Source organism: Bos indicus, chromosome 20, assembly GCF_029378745.1.
Source record: "Bos indicus isolate NIAB-ARS_2022 breed Sahiwal x Tharparkar chromosome 20, NIAB-ARS_B.indTharparkar_mat_pri_1.0, whole genome shotgun sequence".
Classification (NCBI taxonomy): Eukaryota; Metazoa; Chordata; class Mammalia; order Artiodactyla; family Bovidae; genus Bos; species Bos indicus.
In genome coordinates this window covers 18,145,566-18,168,264 of record NC_091779.1, presented here as the reverse complement: position 1 = coordinate 18,168,264, position 22,699 = coordinate 18,145,566, and the positions used below count along the sequence as shown (strand labels likewise).

The window sequence follows — 22,699 nt, the reverse complement described above, 5'->3', positions numbered from 1 at the left end:
AATGACGAACTTATATTATCTCATAGTTTCCATAGTCAGGAATCTAGGCATGGCTTAGGTAGATCTTCTGTCTTAGGGTCTCTGCCAAGCCTGCAGGCAAGGTGTTGGCCTGGTCTACAGTCATCTCAGTGCTTCTCTCAGGGCCCCTCTGTTTTGAAGTTCATTCACATGGTTTTCTCAGGCTGTGGAAGATCTATTTTCAGGCTCACTCAGATGGCCAGTGCCTGGCTTCAGGTTCTTCCTAGCTATTTGACTTAGGGCCTTAGTTCCCTGATAACTTTAGCTTTCTTTTTTTTTTTTTTTTTTCATTTATTTATTTTACTTTACAATATTGTATTGGTTTGGCCATACATTGACATGAATCCATCATGGATGTACATGTGTTCCCCATCCTGAGACCCCTCCCACCTCCCTCCCCATCCCACCTCTCTGGGTCATCCCGGTGCACCAGCTCCGAGCACCCTGTCTCATGCATCAAACCTGGACCGGCGATTCGTTTCACATGTGATAATTTACATGTTTCAATGCCATTCTCCCATATCATCCCGCCCTTGCCCTCTCCCACAGAGTCCAAAAGACTGTTCTATACATCTGTGTCTCTTTTGCTGTCTCACATACAGGGTTATCATTACCATCTTTCTGAATTCCATATATATGCATTAGCACACTGTATTGGTGTTTTTCTTTCTGGCTTACTTTACTCTATAATAGGCTCCAGTTTCATCCACCTCATTAGAACTGATTCAAATGTATTCTTTTTAATGGCTGAGTAATATTCCATTGTGTATATGTACCACAGCTTTCTTCCCCGCCCCCTGCTATTTATTTATTTTTATAGATTTATTTATTTTAATTGGAGGCTAATTACTTTACAATATTGTATTGGTTTTGCCATCCATCAACATGCTTTCTAAGTCTTGATATCAGGTACTGTTAGTCCTTCTTTTTTGAAGTTGTTTTGGCTATTTGAGATCCTTTGTATTTTCATATGGATTTCAGAATCACTTTGTTAATTTCTGTAAAAATACCTCCTTGGTTTTTGGTTGGGATTGTGTTGAATCTATAGATCTCTTTGCAGAGAACTAATATCTTAACAATAAGGCTCTCTTGACCCTGAACATTGTATATCTCTTCATTTAATTTAGGCATTCTTTAATTTCTCTCATCAGTTTGTAGCTTTCATTGTACCTATATTGCACATTTTTTGTCAGATTTTCTCCTAACCACTTCATATTTTTGATGATATCATAATGATAACGTTTTTTCAAGTTTAATTTCTCATTATCGAATAAATATCAGTAGACTTTTATATATTGATTTTGTATCCATTACTTTGCTAAATTCAGTTACTAATTATAGTAGCCTTTTTAAAATAATTCCATTAGATTTTCTATGTAGAAGATCATGTTGTTTGTGAATAAAACATTTTTCTTAATTCTTTCCAACTTGGATATCTTTAATTTGTTTTATTCTCACTGATTTGCATTGGCTAGAACTTCCAATAAACTGTCTAGTAGAGAAGAGATAAGAATTAACAGTCTTGTCTTATTCCTTATGTTTTACTTTTTTAAATGTATTTTTGAGTTATCTAAAATTTTATTTTGAATTTTTATATCTGTATTCTTGAGGGATACTAGTTAGTAATTCTTTTTTTCTTGTTTTTTTTGTGATTTTCATATCAGAGTAATGCTGATCTTGTGAAATGCATTTGGATGTATTCCTTCTTCACAAGTCTGTAAGAGTTTGTGTTGAGTTATACTACTTTTTTAGGGCTTCCCTGGTAGCTCTACTGGTTAAAAATCTGCCTGAAAGGCAGGAGGCCTGGGTTTTACCCCTAGATTGGGAAGATTCCCCTGGAGAAGGGAACGGCTACCCACTCCAGTGTTCTGGCCTGGAGAATTCCGTGGACTATATATAGTCCATGGGGTTGCAAAGAGTCGGATATGACTGAAGCAGTTTGGCATAATTTCTTTACTAGTCAGGATATTCAGGTTATCTGTTTCTTCTTGAATGATCTTTGCAGGGTTGTATTTTCCAAAGAATCTGCCAATTCATCTAAGTTTCCAATTTGCGGGGGGCATAAAACAGACCATAGTATTATCTTATTTTTCTTTTAATAGCTTCAGAAGCTGTGTGGTGTTAATCTCTTTCATTCCTAGTTGTTATAGCTACAGTGGGTACCCCCAGATTCTGTATTGAAGTCTTAACCCCCAGTACTTCAGACTAGGGGCTTCTCAGGTGGTGCTAGTGGTAAAGAATTCACCTGCCAATCCAGGAGATGCAAGAGAAGTGAGTTTGACCCGTGGGTCGAGAAGATCCCCTGGAGTACAAAATGGCAACCCACTCCAGTATTCTTGCCTGGGACAGAGGAGCCTGATGGGCTAAAAAGTCATGGGGTCACAAAGAGCTGGACCCAACTGAGTAACTGAGCACACCTCAGGCTATATTTAGAGACAGTCTTTAAAGGGATTATTAAGTTAAAATGAGGTCCTCAGGACAAGTCTTAATCCAATATGACTAATGTCCTTATAAGAAAAGTCCATTAGGACAGAGGTGTGAACAGAGCGGGGACCTTGTGAAGACACGGGGAGAAGACTGCAATCTGTAAGCTGAGGAGAAAAGCCTCAGAAGAAACCAACCTTGCCACCACCTTGATCTCAGACTTTCAGTATTGAGAATGTGAGTCTAAGATTTTTCAGTGTCAGGGATGTTTTTATTTTTTATTTATTTTTTTTTTTAAAATTTTATTTTATTTTTAAACTTTACATAATTGTATTAGTTTTGCCAAATATCAAAATGAATCCACCACAGGTATACATGTGTTCCCCATCCTGAACCCTCCTCCCTTCTCCCTCCCCATACCATCCCTCTGGGTCATCCCAGTGCACTAGCCCCAAGCATCCAGTATCGTGCATCGAACCTGGACTGGCATCTCGTTTCATGCATGATATTTTACATGTTTCAATACCATTCTCCCATATCTTCCCACCCTCTCCCTCTTCCACAGAGTCCATAAGACTGTTCTATACATCACTGTCTCTTTTGCTGTCTCGTACACAGGGTTATTGTTACCATCTTTCTAAATTCCATATATATGCGTTAGTATACTGTATTGGTGTTTTTCCTTCTGGCTTACTTCACTCTGTATAGTAGGCTCCAGTTTCATCCACCTCATTAGAACTGATTCAAATGTATTCTTTTTAATGGCTGAGTAATACTCCATTGTGTATATGTACTACAGCTTTCTTATCCATTCATCTGCTGATGGACATCTAGGTTGCTTCCATGTCCTGGCTATTATAAACAGTGCTGTGATGAACATTGGGGTACACGTGTCTCTTTCAATTCTGGTTTCCTCAGTGTGTATGCCCAGCAGTGGGATTGCTGGATCATAAGGCAGTTCTATTTCCAGTTTTTTAAGGAATCTCCACACTGTTCTCCATAGTGGCTGTACTAGTTTGCATTCCCACCAACAGTGTAAGAGGGTTCCCTTTTCTCCACACCCTCTCCAGCATTTATTGCTTGTAGACTTTTGGATTGCAGCCATTCTGACTGGTGTGAAATGGTACCTCACAGGGATGTTTTTAGAACAGATGCCTACTACAGTTTTCCTCAGTGTCTGTTGGCCATTATCCCTTGATAGGGGATGTCATCAGTATTGAGGGGACCAGAGCCTGCAACTGGATGTTGAGCGGGGTCTCTTCTTTGTTCTGTGGTTGTCACAGCCCTGTCTGGGGCAGCATCTGCTCCCCACTAGTTGGAGTAGAAGCCTCCAGGTCCATTTCTGAGTTGTGGCGTGAGGTAGGTGGGACTAGAGTACTTCCACTGGGAGAGGAGCTACCGAGAATTCCAAGACATGCACTCTGTGGTGTTGCCAGCCGCCTGATGTGTGCATTTACAACATGCACTCTTGTGGGCACTGACCCGGGCCCCTCCTCACCCACTGGAATGCAGGCAGTTGGCTCACATAGTCACCAGCACAGCTCTGATGGCACAGATCCGCTGAAGTTAGGTACTAGGACCTGCCATAGTTGCGTGTATTCTCACACCTGGCCCCATTGTGGGAGTTGCAGGGTCAGCCCAGTATCCAGCTGCACTTGTACATGTGCACACTTGCAGAGCCTGCAGCTGCTAGTGCCAGACCTGCACACCCACAGGAGTACCAGTAATTCCCTCGGATGTCCTGAGGGCGCTGAGCTTACAGAGGCGCCAGCACCTAAATCCTCCAAAGACGTACGGGACAAGGCTCAGATTTCAACCCCACCTCCACATTTCGGCTGCCCACAGGCACTTGCACACTGCCAGACCTCTTGGAGGCGGAGCTACACCTGCTTTGAGTACCTGAGAAAGAGAGTGAGGCTGCTGTGCGGGGCTCCGATAGCCGGCCAGTCTCCTGCCTTTGCACACCCCTGTTTGAGGCCTGGGCCACGCTGCAGACTGTCTCTGGGCAGCAAGCCCCAGTCCTTTCCCCAGGGCAGTCCACTGAAGTCGAGTTTCAGCACCCAGCCCCTGTGCACACCAGCAGAAGACTCCCATCTTGGGCCGGGTAGTGCAGTGAGGTGGTCAGGACCATCTGTGCTGGCCCTTCTTGGTTCTGCCTGCCACAAGCCAGCGGCTGCACTTTTCTCTGAGCCTCCGGAGGGCCCTGTCTGTCCTGGCTAATCTCCCAGCCGTTGAAGGCAGTTCCCAGGGTAAAGGAACCTTTCTTCTTTCACAGGTCCCTCCCAGGGGCTCAGGTCCTGTCCCTATTTCCTTTTTTTTTTTCCCCCCCTCTCATCCTTCCCAGTTACATGGTGATCATTCTTGCAGCTTTGGATGAGTGAGATCTTCTGACCCTGTTCAGTAAGTATTCTATGAGAATTGTTCCACGTGCAGCTGTGTTTGATGTATTTGTTGGAGGAGGTGAGCTCCACAGTATTCTGTTCCACCGTCATGATCTTTCCCCGCTTCTAGTTCTGAGGCTTGTTTATGATTCAGTTGTATTTCCCTTTGTGGATTATCGGCTATATTTCTTTGATTTCTTATTATAGTGGCTGCTTTAGGTCTTGTAGACTACGATCTTCAATGTGTCAGAGTCTTTCTTTATGTAGTTATTCTACTTCATGCAGAGTACAAGAACCTTATAGAAGTATACGACCATTTTTTCTTTCTAACATTTCTGTTACTGTCATATATTTTAGTTCTACATATGTTATAATCTACAGTCTACATCATTATTTTTATTGAAACAGTGAGCTAGCATTTAGAGATGTTTAATTAATAAGGAAATATAACATTTATCCATATTGTTAGCATTTCTAATGTTCTTCAGTCCTGTTTGGAGATGCAGATTTCCATCTGGAATTATTTTCTTTTGGTCTATAAGACTTCCTTTAACATTTCTTTAAATGTGAGTCTACTGGCGTTGAACTCTTTCAACTTTTGCATGTCTGAGATATATTTTTAAAAGATGTTTTAAAGATATTTCTCTGCATGTAACATTCTAGGTTGATAGCTGCTTTGCTTTCCGTAGTTTTAACATATTCTACCTTACTTGGAAGTTTCTGTTGAGAAATCTGTTGTCATGCTTATCTTTATCCGTATATATGTGATATGTATTTTTTTCCTGTGGCTGACTTAAAGTTTTTCTTTTTTTAACTAGTTTTGAGCAATTTGATTATGATGCACCATGATATAATCTCTTGTGCTTGATGTTTCTTGAGCTTCTTAGACCTACTGATTTGGTTTCCATCAAATTTAGAAAAATTTTGGCCACCATGTCTTCAAACATTTTTTCCTGTGTCCTGCTTTGTCCTCTCTTTCAGGTCCTCCATTCGCAGCGTTGAGCTGCTTGAAGGCATGTCACAGCTCACAGATGTTCTGTTTACCTGTAGAAACTGTTTTCTCATTGAGTTTCAGTTTGTATAGTTTCTCTTCCTGTGTCTTCAAGTTCACTGATCTTTTCCTTCACAATGTCAAATAACTATTAATCCATCCGGAGTATTTTTCATGTTGGCATTGTAGTTTTCATCTCTACGAGTTTGATATGGGTCTGTTTTATATCTTCCAGGTCTCTGCTTAACATGTTCAAACTTTCCCTTAGCTTTTTGAACATATGGGATGCGGTTGTAACTGTTTTAATGTTCTTGTCTTCTAATTCTACCATCTGTATCTGTTTTCAGTTGGTTTGGGTAAGTTGATTTTTTTTCTCCTCAGTATGGGAAGTGTTTTTCTGCTTCTTTGTTTGCTCGGCAATATCTGATTGGATGTCAGACATTTAAAATTTTTGCCTAATTGGATAGTGGATATTTCTGTGTTCATGTGTGTGTGTGTGTATATATATATATATATATATATATATATATATATATATATATATATATATATATGTATGTATATTTGAGCTTTGTTCTGAGACAGTTACATTACTGGGAAACAGGTTGATCCTTTCAGGGCTGACTTTTAAGATTTGTTAGATGGGACTAGAGCATAGTTTCATCTGCAGCTAATAATTCTGCACTGTCGATGCAGATCGTTTCTCAGCACTCTACTCTGCCCCATCAATAATGAGGTTTTCCACTCTGGGTGGTGGGAATTGACATTGCTCTTGACCCTGTGCAAATCCTGAGTTCTGTTCCTTCTGAGCATTTCAAGTGGTTCTCTTCCTGACGTCCAGAGTTCCTCACTCCCCTGAACTGACCAGTGCTCTGCTGAATACTTGGTCTTCTGCTAATCTCCATCCAGAGTGTGCTCTCTGTAGCAGTTTCCTGTCTGGTAGTCTATCCTGTGAATTGTAGCCACCCTGCTCTCCCTGGACTCTCAGCCTCATCTCCATAATTTAGGTAGTATGGTGGGTTTTGGCTGGATCCCCTCGCTGTTGCCACAGCCTAGAAACTGTCAGAGCATTGAGCTGAGGCAATTGTAAGGGTAAACTCTTGTTTGTTTTACATTCCCAGGGACCACTGCATTTATTACTCGATGTCCACTGTCTGGAAAATTGCTGTTTCATATCATTTGTCCCTGTTGCTCCATCTTGGGTAGAAGCGGAAGACAGCTTTCTTTCAGTGAGCTTAATGCATTTGAGATTCATTTGTTCTTGTGTGAATCAGTGGTCTATTCCTTTTTATTGCTGAGTAGAATTATATCATGTTGATATACCAGTGTGTTTAATCTGTTCACCAGCTGAAAGACACTGGGGTCATTTACACTTGATAGCAATTGTTAAGTGGAGCCGCTGTGCCATCTGTATATCTTCTTCTTTTTGCCCAGCTATTTTTTATTTGGTTGGCTTTTTTCCCCTATTTGTTTCCTTTTAAGAATTTCTCATATGTCCTCTTTACAAGTCTTTACCACACATGTGATTTGCAAGTATTTTTTCCCAGTCTGTGTTTTCGTTCTCTTCCCTGTGCTGCTTGAAGAAGACACATTGATTTTAATGAAATCAGGTTTTTTATCATTTTTTCTTTTATGCCTCATCATGCTTTTACTGTTGTACATAGGAAATTTTTGCCTAACCCAAGCTCACAAATATTTTCTTTGGTGATTTCTTCTAGAAGTTATAGAGTTGTGGTTTTACATTTATATCTCTGATTCATTTTGAATTATATTTTGTGCCTGGTGTAGATATCAGTCAATTTGGACATGGATATGGATAGTCAGTTTTTTCAACACTATTTTTTAATTGTGTTAAAATATGTATAGCATAAAGCTTACTATCTTAATCATTTTTAAGTGTACAATTGAGTCGTCCTAAATACATTCACTTTGTTGTAGAGCTGTCACCCCATCCATTTCCATAACTCTTTTCATCTTCTAAAACTGAAATCCCGTACCTGTTAAACAATAGCTCCCGCTCTTTCTTCTGGTCTTTTTATGTCTTGTTGTTCATAATTTTCCCCAACTGTGCATGCACGTAGTTATTTTTAGTCCCTCATAGTTTCTTTGTATTTTGTTGCTGCAGGAGACATTTGTCCAAGGGCAAGCACTGCAACAAAGGGTCACAGGTCCCAGCCTGTCCCACATTCTCATCTGGATGCTTGAGTGTGGAAGGACACACTTTTGCACACGTGTAGTTGTTGGCAGCACCCAGTTTCTCATGGTTGCAGGGCTGTGAGAAACAGTTTTTTGCTTGATGTTGGCCAGAGACCACCATAACCGCCCAGAGGTCACCAGCAGTTACTTGCCACATGATATTCCCCAACATGACCTTTTTTTCCTTGCAGCCAGCGAGGGAAAGAGAGATTTCAACAAGGACGATTGCCATATTTTCTGTAACATCATCATACAAGCATGTGCATCCCATAACCTTCGCCATATTTTCATAGTTAGAAATAAGTCACAGGTTCTGAGCTCACTCAAGGGGAAGAGATCATACAGAGACACAATCACCAAGTGGTGGGGGTTGTCAGGCTACCTTCAGAGTCTGTTTTCTGTATACAGTAACAAAGGAACAGCATGTTGAGCACAAAAGAGTATATAATATAAGATTCCACGTATATGAAATTGTAGATAAGCAAAAGTAATCAACAGTGACAGAAAGCACCACTTGTTGGGGGCTATGGATGAGTTAAGGTGAGTGTTTGCATGTAGTCAGACACTTGGGAACTTTTAGGGTAATGGAAGTACTCTATACACTGATTGTGGTGCTCGTCACACAGTTGTATACATTTGTCAGAACTCATGGAATTACACACTTAAAATGGTTTTACTGTATTGTATGTAAATTATACCTCAATAAAGTTGATTAAGGAAAAAGAACAATAATAGCCATGAACATCACAACATTTGTAACTTAATTATGCCAACTAAATCTAATAACATCCTTAAGAAACTTTTTAGAGTCAATAATTAGAAAATAACTCATTTTATAATATATTATTTGAAGAGTTTTCATAGTTAAAAATGTCTTTTTTTTTCTTTTTTTTAATACAGTTTATACAGATTTCTTTTTTTTATATGTTCTTTATGGTGTGTAAACCTATAATTTCGTTCTGAATGGTCACCTACTGAATCTAGTGATAAAGGTCTCATTTACCTCAACCCCTGTTGATGCTACTTCTAAAAGTGTATTAGCCATTTTCAGTTCTTACCGAAGTTTGAAGAAGGTATGCCTCATCAAGTGTTTTTCTACCTGCATCTTCTAGTCTTTTTTAGTGGTTAATTGGATATTCAACTTGCATGTTCACTTCTACACTCATTATAGTGTGTTATATTCCAATAAGAGTATTAAAGTTCAGTGAAAACCTCATGCATACTGATGAGAATGCAAATGAGCATTGGTAAAAGAATGCTAGGATCTTAAGGCATAAACTGTCCAGTTAACTTGCTATATTCTGTTCAAACAATAGTTACATTATAATGAAGACTGATACAGAATCCATCATACAAATATAATTAGCAATGGCAAAATCATTACATAATTTGTAATTGAATAGAGGTTCAGTTCCAGATTGTTCTGAGTTAAAAAAAAAGAAATGTAATGATTTGATATTAGTGCTTATTTCTGTTCCTTCCTCCTTATAACCTTTGCCAGCCTTTAGCAAGACATTTCCTTTGCTGTATGTAGTGATGGGGAAACAAGGGATGATTATATAAATGAGTGATAACATTGAAAATTTCCAGCTGTAACCTTTATTGGATACATAACACTGAACAGGCATCAACCATCATCTCAAGAAGACATCTCAAGTATCTGGTTATTGTAGAATTATAAATATTGTAGGATTATTTATTTCAGAAATTACATGTATCTATCTAAATAAAAATCTCTTTTCCTTGAACCATTTAAAACAAAGTTAAAGGAAGCCCTGATATCTTTCCTTAGAGAAGAGTCTCTGATGAGAATGAATAGTCTAGGTTGTATTAATATATTACCTTAATACTTAATATTATATCTATGAATGAATTTTATAAACTTATACAAAACCAGTAGGGTTTAGAAAAACACATATCAGAGTTTCTTCAACCTATTCATCTACCTTGGAATTAAAAAAAAAATTATTTGAGGGCTTCCCAGATGATCCAGTGGTTAAGAATCCACTTGCTAATGCTGGGGACACAGGTTTAATCCCTGGTCCTGGAAGATTCCCACATGTCAAAGGACAGCTAAGCCTGTGCACCACAGATACTGAGCCAGCACTCTAGAGCCTGCGAGCCACGACTGCTGAAGCCCGTGCACCTAGAGCCTGTGCTCAGCAACAAGAGAAGCCCGCCCAATGAGAAGCTTGCACATCGCGACTAGAGAGTAGCCCCTGTTTGCCATAACTAGAGAAAGCCCGCGTGCAGCCATGAATAAATAAATACATAAAATTTTTAAAATTTTTGGATTTTAAGATTAGAAAATTTTAAGATTAAGAAAATTTTAAGATTTAAGAAAATTTTAAAATAATTTTAAGATTTAAGAAAATTTTAAGATTCTACTGAAGTATTTTTCTTTTCTCAACCTTATGAAAACAAAAGTTGAAAATTCTGTTTGATAGACTCATCAGTAAGACAAATTGTTGTTTTTCTCATAGTGCCAGTGTGTTATTGTGCCAGTATACTTTTTTGGATGATCTAATGTCAGTGCTAGTGTTCACAGACTCTAGAATACATAGCAATCAGGTAAAAAGTGTAATCGTTTTTTCGGGGTTTTTTGTTTTGTTTTTTAATGTTTATTGGAGTATAGTTGATTTACAATATTGTGTTAGATGCAGGTGTACAGCAAAGTGAAAAAAGTGTAATAATAATGACATTTTTGATAATTTATCAAAGTGTTTTGATAATATATGAAAGTGTTTTAAAATCAAGATATATAATTGCTAAAAGGATTATACTTAATGGTAGCCCTAGCACAGAAGTTGACAAACTTTTCCTTAAAGGGCCAGATGCTAAATAGTTTAGACTTTGCAGGCCGTATGGTCTTTGTTACAGCTTACTCATCTCTGCCACTGTAGCACAAGTTATAATAGATATGTAAATAAGGAAGTATGACTGTGTTCCAGTAAAACCTTATTTACAGACACTGAAATTTGAATTCTGTGTAATTTTCATATGTCATGAAATATTGTTCTTTGTTGGTTATTTTTTCAGCCATTAAAATAAAAAATAAAAAGCAAGCCACGCATTACAATTTTGCTTGCAGTCTATAGTTTGTCAGTGCGCCCCCCCAGCAGTTGATTTTTCTGAATTAACTTTATAATCTTAATCAGAACTGAATATTTATTGCTTAAAACATTTTTAAGGTACATGGCTCATAGTGAATTATTTTAAAAGCAGTCTCTTTCCTAGGGAGAAGAGTGCCCATAAATATAGACAATATTTTTACCATAAAGAGACAGTTGAAAAATTCCATAGCTTACTTATTTCCTTGATTGTGCAGAAGAATCTTGATATTGCTAAGCTGGATTTTTTTTAATACAGGTCAAAATCCCATTACAGTGAATATTTTTACAGTGGAAGTACTCATTCAAAAACTGTATTTAAGTACCTACTCTTTCAAAGCATTTAGGTGGTAGATAAATAAATCTCGCATGGATACATTCTGCCCTTAACAAACTTCCAGCCTAGAAAGGAATATAAAATCTGTGCAAGTTGTAGCTAAAAATGAACTAAATAGAGCTGGAAGCCAAAAAGAAGAGAATGCAGATGATAACAACGCGGATAGAAGTTCAGAAACAGGAATAGATAGAGAAGGCAAAACACTGGGTACTGTATTGAAAATACATGTATGGGGTTAGTGCCAGAGCGAACAGAGCAGGGTGAAGTAACCAGTCACAGGCCCACAACTGAATGCTGCTCTTTCCTCCCTCACAGTCATTCACTACTGGGCTTGTCATGAGAATGGGTCCTGCTGCTATTACTTGGAGCAGACAGGCTACTGGAGCTAACGCGTCAGAAGAAAAGGTGGCTGGTGAATGGACAGAGCTCAGATTTTAGAGCCATTTAAACCAACATTTTGGAGAAGGCAATGGCACCCCACTCCAGTACTCTTGCCTGGAAAATCCCATGGACAGAGGAGCCTGATAGGCTGCAGTCCATGGGGTCGCTAAGAGTCGGACACGACTGAGCGAGTTCACTTTCACTTTTCACTTTCATGCATTGGAGAAGGAAATGGCAACCCACTCCAGTGTTCTTGCCTGGAGAATCCCAGGGACAGCGGAGCCTGGTGGGCTGCCGTCTATGGGGTTACACAGAGTCAGACACGACTGAAGTGACTTAGCAGTAAACCAACATTTGATTCTCAGTCTGTTACCTGCCAGATATGTGAGTTTTGGCAAGTTGCTGATCTTCTTGAACCTCAGTTTCCCAATCTGTAAAATGGGGTTAAAAATGCTTATTTTCTGACATGTAGTTCGTGTTGTGACCTATTCCTCTTCCTAGTTTAGTGTTCCCTGCTTGTTGCTTATAAACTTTGAGAAACTGCTTAGTAGAGCATGGATGGTTATTGCTGCCAGAGACAGGGTCAGATCTGGATTCAAATTCCACCGTTACTATTTAATGTGTAAACTTGGGAAAGTTATTTAATTTTTCTATCAAATAAGCATATTTCACAATTTTGTAATGAAGATTGAACCAACTAAAGTGATAAAATAGTTTCTACTTTTCAAAGACCATATTCCTTGCAAGTATATCAGTATATGTCCTCATAAGTCAAGCAAGTTTTGTTGATCTTTGCTTTTTGGAGTCTGTTATGAAAAAAAAAATACAGGTTTATTGAAAAATAGCAAAAACTTAGACTTGTATGTTTATTGTATGCCAGACTCTGAACTAAGAATTTATATATATTATTTCATGTAACTTTCACAATAACCCTAAAATGTAGACACTAGTATCATAATTTTATAGATGAGGAATCTGATGTCTAGAAAATTAAATAATTTGCCTCAGGTTACACAGCTATAAGTACTTGAGTGGGGATTTGAACCCCAAAATTCTACCTCTGCTCTCCTAAGCACTGTACTATATGTCTTCATGTGATTCTGACACACTTCCTTAGAGGCAGCTGCCTCCACTCCCTTCCTGTTGCTGTAAAGCATCTAACGCAGTATTCAGTGTCCAGTAGGCACTTGACAAGTATGAACTGTCTGCTGTGCATCTCATCTCCCAAGTGTTGGAGCTTAAGGCCTGTCATGCCAACCGTAGGAGATAGACTGCTTGCCAGAACAGATTAGAAGAGAAGTCTCTGAAAATGAAAACTTTTCTCCATCCATTCTTTTATATGTTGAGCAATAATTGGTTAACGTTACCAGGATAAGTTTAATGTTGCCTTGTAGTTTACCGCATTATCATTTGGCCTATATGCCATTATATACTAAATTGAATTCAGATGCTTATGAGGTATGATTTTAGTTATGAAACTGTCCCCTTTACACTCTCCCCACACTCACATATTTTTTATGACACAGATCATACCTGACGTATGTTTTGGTGACTCCTTTCTGCGGCCCCTTCACCAGTATATATGCTCCTTCGCCAGTATATATGCTCCAGAAGAGGAGGGAACACATGTTCGGTTCCCTGTTGTCTCTCTAGTGGCTAAAACATGCGTGTGTGCTAAGTTGCTTCAATCGTGTCTGACTCTGTGACCCCATGGACTATAGCCTGCCAGGCTCCTCTTTCCATGGGGTTCTCTAGGTAAGAATACTAGAGTGGGTTGCCATGCCCTCCTCCGGGGCATCTTCCCAATTCAAGGATCGAAGCCATGTCTCTTATGACTCCTGCATTGGCAGGCAGGTTCTTTACCACTAGCGCCACCTGGGAAGCCCTAAAACAATATATAGCAGGTGTTTAATACATATTTGTTTCGTGCGTGGGTAAATAAAATGTGCAGTTTATAGAAAACTTATATTTAGTTATTATTTTTCTTTCTAGCTTGGATCAGAAAAACAAGACAGACTCCGCCTACTATGGAGGTAAGAATACACAAGGAAAATATTCAAATATGTGTCTGTAATGCTGTGCTTCTCAATTGAGTTTGTACTCTCAGAGATACATGAAACCTCTAAAACATATGTGATGCCACCTCTCCAAAATGTTAATTTTACTCCATAGAAAATAATTTCAAACATATTTGTAATAAATGTACAAATCATGGAATGTAACATAAAATTTATATAAAATTTTAAGTGAAGTGATAACAATTTAAAACAAAATAAAAATACTTTAGAGGATGTTTGGACTTAAAGCAGCTTGCATCAGAACATTTCCCTGGCCTCTGGGAGTTCTCTGTTCTGATATGGATGCTTCGGTGGAAGAGTTGAGAAACACTAAATCTCTTGGTCCTATCCAAATCATGCTGTTTATTTTGCCCTTAATTTTATATAAAACTATAAAATTTTATAATTTATATGTAAATTTAATGCCATCAGGTACCTGAAGAAACTTTAAAATATACAATTAACAGGTAATAGGTAGCACTCAGTAACTAATAGTTGAATTTGTATTTAAAACTTTAGAAACATAGGAAATTCCCTGGTGGTCCAGTGGTTAGGACTTCACGTTTTCACTGCCCAGGGCCTGGGTTCTGTTCCTGACTGGTAAACTACGATCCTGCAAGCTACATGGAGCAGCCAAAATAAAAGCTTTAGAAGCATAATTTTGGTGGTATGCAGAATGAAAAACATAGCAAAGCTGTGGTATTTGTGTTTTTACAACATGGTTATCTCAATGGCAGAAACCAGCACAATATTGTAAAGCAATTATCCTTCAATTGAAAATAGATTAAAAAATGGTTATTTCATAATTTCAAAACACTTATTTCATAATTTTTATTTTAAAACAGTAGCAAAATGTTTGTAAGAGATAAATGTATTTCATAGGAGGGAAGTTTTCAAATTCATTAATATACTGCCTATTCCTTTTGTTTTACTATTGAGGATTCTTCTTTTCCCTCTCTACCACAAACCTTGTTGACAACATAAATGAGTTCCAATACTCAGGCCACACTTTTTAAGAGGTGGATACTCCAAGGAAGAGTTTAGGATAACCTGTAAATTAGCATACCTATCTTTACTGTTCCATTCCTCTTGGACTGACCCTATCAGCGTTTGTCTGACCAAGGTCTAAGTGAGCATATTACTAAGCCTATTTTTAGCTTTATATGTTGCTTCCATCTTACCCTTGTCCTACACTTCTCAGACTCTTTTTTCTAGTATCCAGTGAACCTTGGAATAAAAGTGGAAAAAAAAAATCAATGTGATCCAGTATGCAGAAGTATCTTCTGTGGTTTCCAGTGCTAAGGATGGATCAAGGAACCCTTCTTGTGTTGGCCACAATAAGAGCTACTGTTCTTAGAGAAACGGGTGCTTCTTCTATCCTCAGGACTTTGGAAGCCTTCTTTAGATACATGTAAAGTGATTAGATGGAAGTAACTGCCATTATCAGGCCTAAGTCACCACTCCTGTAAATGTTAGGTAATCCCATCATCTCAGACAAGCTCCAGTTAAAACAGTGAGACCAGGTCATTCCATCCATGGTGCTCACATTCTCAAATGTCTGAAAAGGAGCCCTCTGTTTCCTCTTTTCAAATATACTATTAGTTGCAGTGTTCTTTATACAGAAGAGCCCCCATGTCTGTGGGCCCCCAATACACACACACACACACATCCTCTTCTCTCCCTCCTGATCGTTTCCATTGTGTTTCAGGAATTTCCATTTTTTTATTAGCAAATTGCCATTCACATTTGATATTGTTCTAGGAACTTTCTCTACCACAGAACCTCTACTAAAATCTACCTGTGTCTAAAAGATAGTGAGTCTCTTCTTTCCTTGAAGTGGATTGTGCTCATTTTCCTACAACGCATAGAAAGAAAGTAGGACCTTTCCCCTATGGTTTCTAAAATAGTCTTCCATTTTGTGGGCCCAGGAGAATGTAGTACCTTTGCAATCTAAGTAGATTTCTTTCAACCTATTCATCATTTTTATCTTTGCTAATATCCAGGGCACTCTCCCACACTGATGGCAGCGATTAGAACCAAACTTCCAGTTTTTTTCTGTCACTGTCTCTCCAAGTTCTTAGCCATTTAGTTCTTTGACTTTGTCCTCACCTGTATCCCTAGCTCAAAGAACAACCACTTCCATAACCACACCTTAGTTCATATCATCACCAACACCATTCTACCATTACAACTTACAAACTTTTCAATCCCAGAGTCTACATATATCATCATAAGGGAGAGGAAAAACCCATTTACAGTAAAAATAAGGCATGCATACAGAAAACCACAAGAATTAAATGGGGTTGTTTAACAGGTTATTATAAGGCAAATTCCACCCAGATCAAGAAATACAACTTTGCCAGCTACTCATATGCCCCATCTCAATACAACCTCCTTTCTACCCACAAAAGCAACCTGGAACCCTGACTTTTGTAGTAATCATTTCCTCACATGTTTAAATAATCTTTCTTCTCAGCCAAATGGACACTATAGTTTAGACTTGCCTGTTTTGTAAAAACTTCATACTTAAGTCTCTTTCAGTTTATATGTTCTTCCTCCATCCCTTTTATTTCCTGACAGATTTATCTATTGAAAAACCCAACCAAAGTTTGCCACAGTCTAAATTTTGCTAATCTTGTGCTCTCTGTGTAGGCTTCTCAGGTGGCGTGAGAGGTAAAGAACCTGCCTACCAATGCAGGAGACATAAGAGATGTGGGTTAGATCCCTGGGTTGGAAGATCCCCTGGAAGAAGGCATGGCTACCCACTCCAGTGTTCTTGCCTAGAGAATCCCATGGACAGAGGAGCCTGATGGGTTACAGTCCAAAAGGTCTCAAAGAGTTGGACAAGACTGAAGTGACTTAGCACGCACGCACGCATGTTCTCTGCATAATCCAACATGTTCTCCTGTTCCTCTGTCTTCCAGATTGGAAGCTGGATCCAGCAGCTAGATACTGATGTTTGATCTTTTTGTCAAGAATGTGTAAAGTGTTTGGCAAGACTACAGGAGAGCATTGTGTCTGGTTGTCCTTTTTCTAATCTTTGTAGATGCTCATGCTTAATGCGTATGGTTAGTTCATTGGAAACAACCTCCTGTGTTCTTGCATATCTTTTAAAACTAGTTTGTTTTTAAGATGCTGCCAGTAATTTGAGTTCTCTACTTTTTTTCAAATCTGTTAGTGAACTCCCACCCCCAAATAGACTTCCACTATATCATCTATAGACTATGGCTGAAGGTTTGTTATTTAGTCCCTAAGTCATGTCCAACTCTTTTGCAGCCCCATAGACTATAGCCTGCCAGGCTCATAGCTGAAGGTAGCTAGTAGCAATTAGAATTACCATTTACAGTAGCATTAGAAAGCATAAAATACCCTGATATAAATTTAACAAACTATATGCAAGACATATAGACTAAACACTATAAAACATTGGTAAGAGAAATTAGGGAAAGACCTAAATTAACGGGGAGATATATCTGTTCATTGATTGGAATATTTAGTATTGCTAAGATGTTAGTTCTCCCAAAAGCTACTGATTCGCAGCAGTAATTCTTAGCACTTTGTCATGAATCAGTTACAGAGAAGCCTTATTATAACACAAATTGCAGAACCTTTTCCCCAGAGTTTTTGATCCACAAAGTCTGGAGTAAGCCCTGAATATTTGTATTTATAGCAAGTTCCCTGGTGATGCTAACTAATGCTGCTGATCCAGAGCCCATACTTTGTAAACCACTTCTCTATAGACTCAGTCAAGTAAAAATCCAGTTAAAATCCCATTAGACTTATTTTGGTAGAAATCAAGATGCTGATTCTAAAATATATATGGAAATTCAGAGGACCTAGAGTAGCTGAAAGCAATCATGAAAAAGGAGACAGTAATTAGAGGACTTATGCTCTAATTAGAGAACTTATGCTCTAACAATTAGAGAACTGACTCTAAAACCATAGTAATTAAGACAGCGTGGTACTGGTATAAGGATATATAAACAAATAAATGGAAAAGAATAGAGAGTTTAGAAGTAGATAGTGTACAACCAGCTGGTTTTTGGTGGTAGCACCAAAGGAACACAATTAGAAATGAAGAGTCTTTATAACAAGCTGGAATAATATCCTAGCTGAACTCAATCCCTACCTCACATCATACACAGATATTAATTAAAGGTGTGGATCCTAGACTAAACGTAAAAGTTAAGACTATAATGCTTCTACAAGAAAACATAGTGGAGGGCTTCCCTGGTGACTCAGTGGTAAAGAATCTGTGTGCCAGTGCAGGAGACGGGTTTGATCCCTGATCCGGGAAGATCCCACATGCCACAGAGCAGCTAAATCAGTGAGCCACAACTATTGAGCCTGTGCTGTAGAGCCCATTAACTGCAGCTGGTGAAGCCCGTGCACCTGAGGGCCCATGCCCTACAACAAGAGAAACCACAATGAGAAACGTGTGCACCACAGTGAAGAGTAGCCCCCCCACTCGCTGAAACTGGAGAAAAGCCTGCATGGCAGCAAAGACCCAGCACAGCCAGAAATAAATGAAATAAAATTATAGAAAAAGGAGAAATCAGTGGCATATCTTCACAACTTTGGGAAAGACAGGAGATAGCAAGCACCATCATAAGAAGAAACATTGATAAATTGAACCTAATCAAAATTAAAAACTAATGCTCAAATCAAAAGAGAACATGAAGAAAGGAACAGACTGGGAGAAAATAATCCCAGTACATGTATCTGACAAAGGACTTGTATTCAGACTGTATAAAAACCACTTCAACTCAATGATAGAAGACAAAGCTAATAAAAATGGGGTGAAAATCTTGAATTGGCTTTAATAAGATTCAAGAATAGCCACTAAGCATATGGAAAGATACTTAACGTCACTCATCATCATAATGGGATGCCATCACACATCTATGAAAATGGCTAAAATTTAGAAGATTGACAGTAGCCGTAACTAGAACAACAGTAAATGTACGTATATAACCGTATAGTGATTGGTAGGGAAATTATATAACCACGTTAAAAAACTGACAGTTTCTTCCTACCCTATAACTCAGCAGTTATAGGCCACCTGAAGGTGAAGGAATCCGTTTTTAGGCTCACTTCTTGGGAAGCCCTGGCCAAAAGAATCTAGTTCCTTGAAATACTATTTCAGCTTCCTGATTCATGCCGAGCCCGACTTTCTAGCTTTCCTCTCTATATTTGCTATATCTATCCTACCTTCAAAGGTACTCCTTGCTATTTCCCAAGTTGAATGTCTTCTTTTCCATCAGCTGGGCTCTTCTGCTCAAGCTTAATTTCATCTAAAATCATTGCAGCACTCTTTGCAACAGCTAGAACATGGAAGCAACCTAGAAGTCTGTCGACAGATGAATGGACAAAGAAGTTGTGATACATATGCACAATGGAATATTACTTGACCATAAAAAGGAACACATTTGAGTCAGTTCTAATGAGGTGGATGAACCTAGAGCCTATTATACAGAGTGAAGTAAGTCAGAAAGATGAATACTGTATACTGTCACATATATATGGAATCTAGAAAGATGAATTTATTTGCAAGACAGCAATGGAGAAACAAACATAGAGAACAGATTTATGGACACGGGGAGAAGGGAGGATAGGGTGAGATGTATGGACAGAGTAACATGGAAACTTACATTACCATATGTAAAATAGACAGCCAATGGGAATTTGCTGTTTGTCTCAGGGAACTCAAGCAGGGGCTCCATATCAACCTAGAGGGTTGGGATGGGGAGGGAGATGGGAGGGAGGTTCAAGAGGGAGAGGACATATGTACACCTATGGCTGATTCGTGTTGATGTTTGACAGAAAACAACAAAATTCTGTAAAGCAAATATCCTTCAGTTAAAAAGAAATAAAAACAAAAACAAAATTTATAATCCTTTCTTCAACTTTTCCCCCAGCTTATTAACTCAGAGCTAGTCATTTCTTTCTTGATACAACTACACTGCCTTGTGTACTTATATAAGCCTTTGAGTTCAGTATTATAATTACTTATTTTATTTGTCCATCTTTCAGACTATATTATGGGCTATATGGCACAGGGATTATGTCTTATTAATTTATATATCATAAACACTTAACACAGAACCTGATTCATTATTAGATAGACTTTTATTGACAGACTTGAAAATCTCAATGCCATGTAAGTATATTACATGGTTTGTATGACAGAGTTGGACTTCCTGGCGGCTCAGACAGTAAAGCATCTGCCTACAGTGCAGGAGGCCCGGTTTCAATCCCTGGGTGGGGAAGATCCCCTGGAGAAGGAAATGACAGAGTTTGAATTTCCAGCAGCCAACTATAAAATAACCCTGAGAAACTGAATATATTTTGAAATTGAGCATTGCTTGTACTTTTTTTCATGAAAATTCACATTTTACTTCAGGTTGCCAATATCATTCAATGCCTGTTCATCAGTTCAATACAAGTTGAAGTAACATTTCACAAAAAGTAATAAGGTAGACTTTTCATAGTCTTAACTATGTCCTATTAGAAGCCATATATAGCAAGTTATTTTGAAATACTGCTTCTGCTTTCATACTGACAAGACAGTAGGAAACACAGTTTTCTGTTTGAAAAAGTGAATAAATGCATTGACAAAATATATGACTCAGCAGTAGGTTTACAGACAGTAGAAGAAAGCGGTAATATTAGAGCTTACTCACTTCCTTTTTAATACATATGCTCATTGAAGGGCTTCTCTGGTGGCTCAGCTAGGAAAAAAAAAAAAAAAAACCCACCTGACAATGCAGGAGACCCAAGAGACACAGATTCAATCCCTGGGTCAGAAAGATCCCCTGCAGAAGGAAATGGCAACCCACTCAAGTATTCTTGCCTGGAAAATCACATGGAGAGGGGAGCCTGGTGGGTCACAGTCCATGGGTCACAAAGATTTGGACATGACTGAGCACACATGCCCACAAGCATGCTCCATGAAAGAGGAAGAGGAAATTCTTGAAATGAGTAGAGAATGGAGCTGCATGGAGATACTGTAGTCTAAGGAGAGGCCGGAGCTGCGAGGTAGCACCTTGTTAACTTGGCCCTGTTCTCAGGTCTGGGCTGAAGGCTCCAATGACTCCTTTTTTGTCCGTGTCCAAAGTGATTTGGCTCTGAAAGATACCACAGTGACTAAAACACAAGAGAGTTTGTAAGTGTTGCCAGAATTCCAGTATATTAATTTACAGTAAATTAAATTGGCATAGGAAAAAGCAGTAGGATATGAGTATGATATTTGGATGAGAAAAGTTAAGTGGTAAAATTAATGTTTAATTGCATCAGGCCCAGAATCACCTGTTGTGTCCATTTCACCATAGGGATAGTCTGACCACATGAATAGCCTTATGATTTGGAATGGAAAAAAGTGGCCACATGCTTGTTAAGGTTTTTCTTCCTGTGAACAGTGTTTTTATGGATTGTCAGCATTTGTTTCTATGATTCCCTTTTTTCTTTGCTTCTCTTTTCTAATTGACCTATTATTTATTTTGCTATTACAGTAGTTATATTATGGTCAAATGTTGCTGGCCCTGCAGCTCTTCTTTTGTTTTACTCTTTTCATATCTCTGCCCTGGCCTATCTTGCAGTTTAACTTTCAGAGAGGACTCTTCTTTCTGAATTTTTGAGCCCCATCTCACTGTTGTCTCCAAGTGACTGGTATTTGTTGAGCATGTTCTTGGTGCCTAGTATTATTAGCTCATTTTATAAGTTACAGAATTGAAATGTTTTAGGGTTAATGTTTTGCATATATAATCCTATTTTTCTGCAGACTTGTATGGGGAGTGTATGTTCTTAGGCAAAAATAGACCCTCTGCCCTAAAGCTCACAGTATCACTGTTGGAAATATGGTGGAATTGGATAAAAAAATTGTACCAACTTCATACTCTGACTTGTAACATCATTGATTTAAAGTGAATGAACTAGAGATGCATGTATCAAAATAGATAAATCTCAGAAACATAGTATTGAGTAGAAAGAGCAAGTTGCAGAAGATTTCATTACCATTTATGGGCTTCCCCAGTGGCTCAGCAGATAAATAACTGCCTGCAGTGCAGGAGACACAGGAGATGCAGATTCGATCCCTGGGTTGGGAAGATCCCCTGGAGAAGGAAACAACAACCCACTCCAGTATTCTTGCCTGATAAATCCCATGGAGAGGGGAGCCTGTGGGCTACAGTCCAAGAGTCAGACATGTCTGAGTGACTAAAGCAGTATCATTTATATAAAGTTTGAAAGCAGGGAAAGAAAAATGGACTTCTAAGTAAAGTTAGCCAGTTTTAAACATATGAGTTTACTTTCTCCTTTTGAGCTTAGTGAAAATGAAAGTGAAGGGTTTATTTTTAAAAGCATAAATTTACAAGGTCAATGAAAAATTGAAGACACAACAGCAGTAACAGTGTTTTAGAAACTGGAAAAGCAGATGAGCAAATGTTAGCAAATTTAGCGAAACTAAGAAGCATGACTCCTAGCAGAGAAGAAAGCTTAGAAGGAACCCAGTTTAAACCACAGAATCTCAGAATGCTCAGTAATTAGCAGTGCCAGGAACCTGAAAGTGGAGTTGAGGCTGATGCTAAAAATGTAACCTGGTTGAAAATCTATTTAAGAAGCAATTAGGTATTAACCAATAAATGTAGAAGAAATAATAGAGTTGGAAAGTCACCATTTTTCAACTGTCATTGTGATAATTGATTCAAGGAAAAATCATTAGTGGATATTAAAACCATTGGATCAGATTTTTGGGGGGAATAGCATATTTACATGGTCTCAAGTATCGCCCTACAGATTACTTATTA

General features: G+C 38.5%; 1 protein-coding gene across 2 annotated transcripts in view; it reads left to right on the top strand.

Moving 5' to 3' along the window:
- The window catches only part of NDUFAF2 (NADH:ubiquinone oxidoreductase complex assembly factor 2), a 165,941-nt gene that overhangs the window by 100,068 nt on the left and 43,174 nt on the right, over positions 1-22,699 (top strand). For both annotated transcript variants that reach the window (XM_070774650.1, XM_070774651.1), the window contains exon 3: positions 13,831-13,871. In XM_070774650.1, the coding sequence (XP_070630751.1) occupies positions 13,831-13,871 (41 nt within the window). The remainder of the gene's footprint in view (positions 1-13,830; positions 13,872-22,699) is intronic.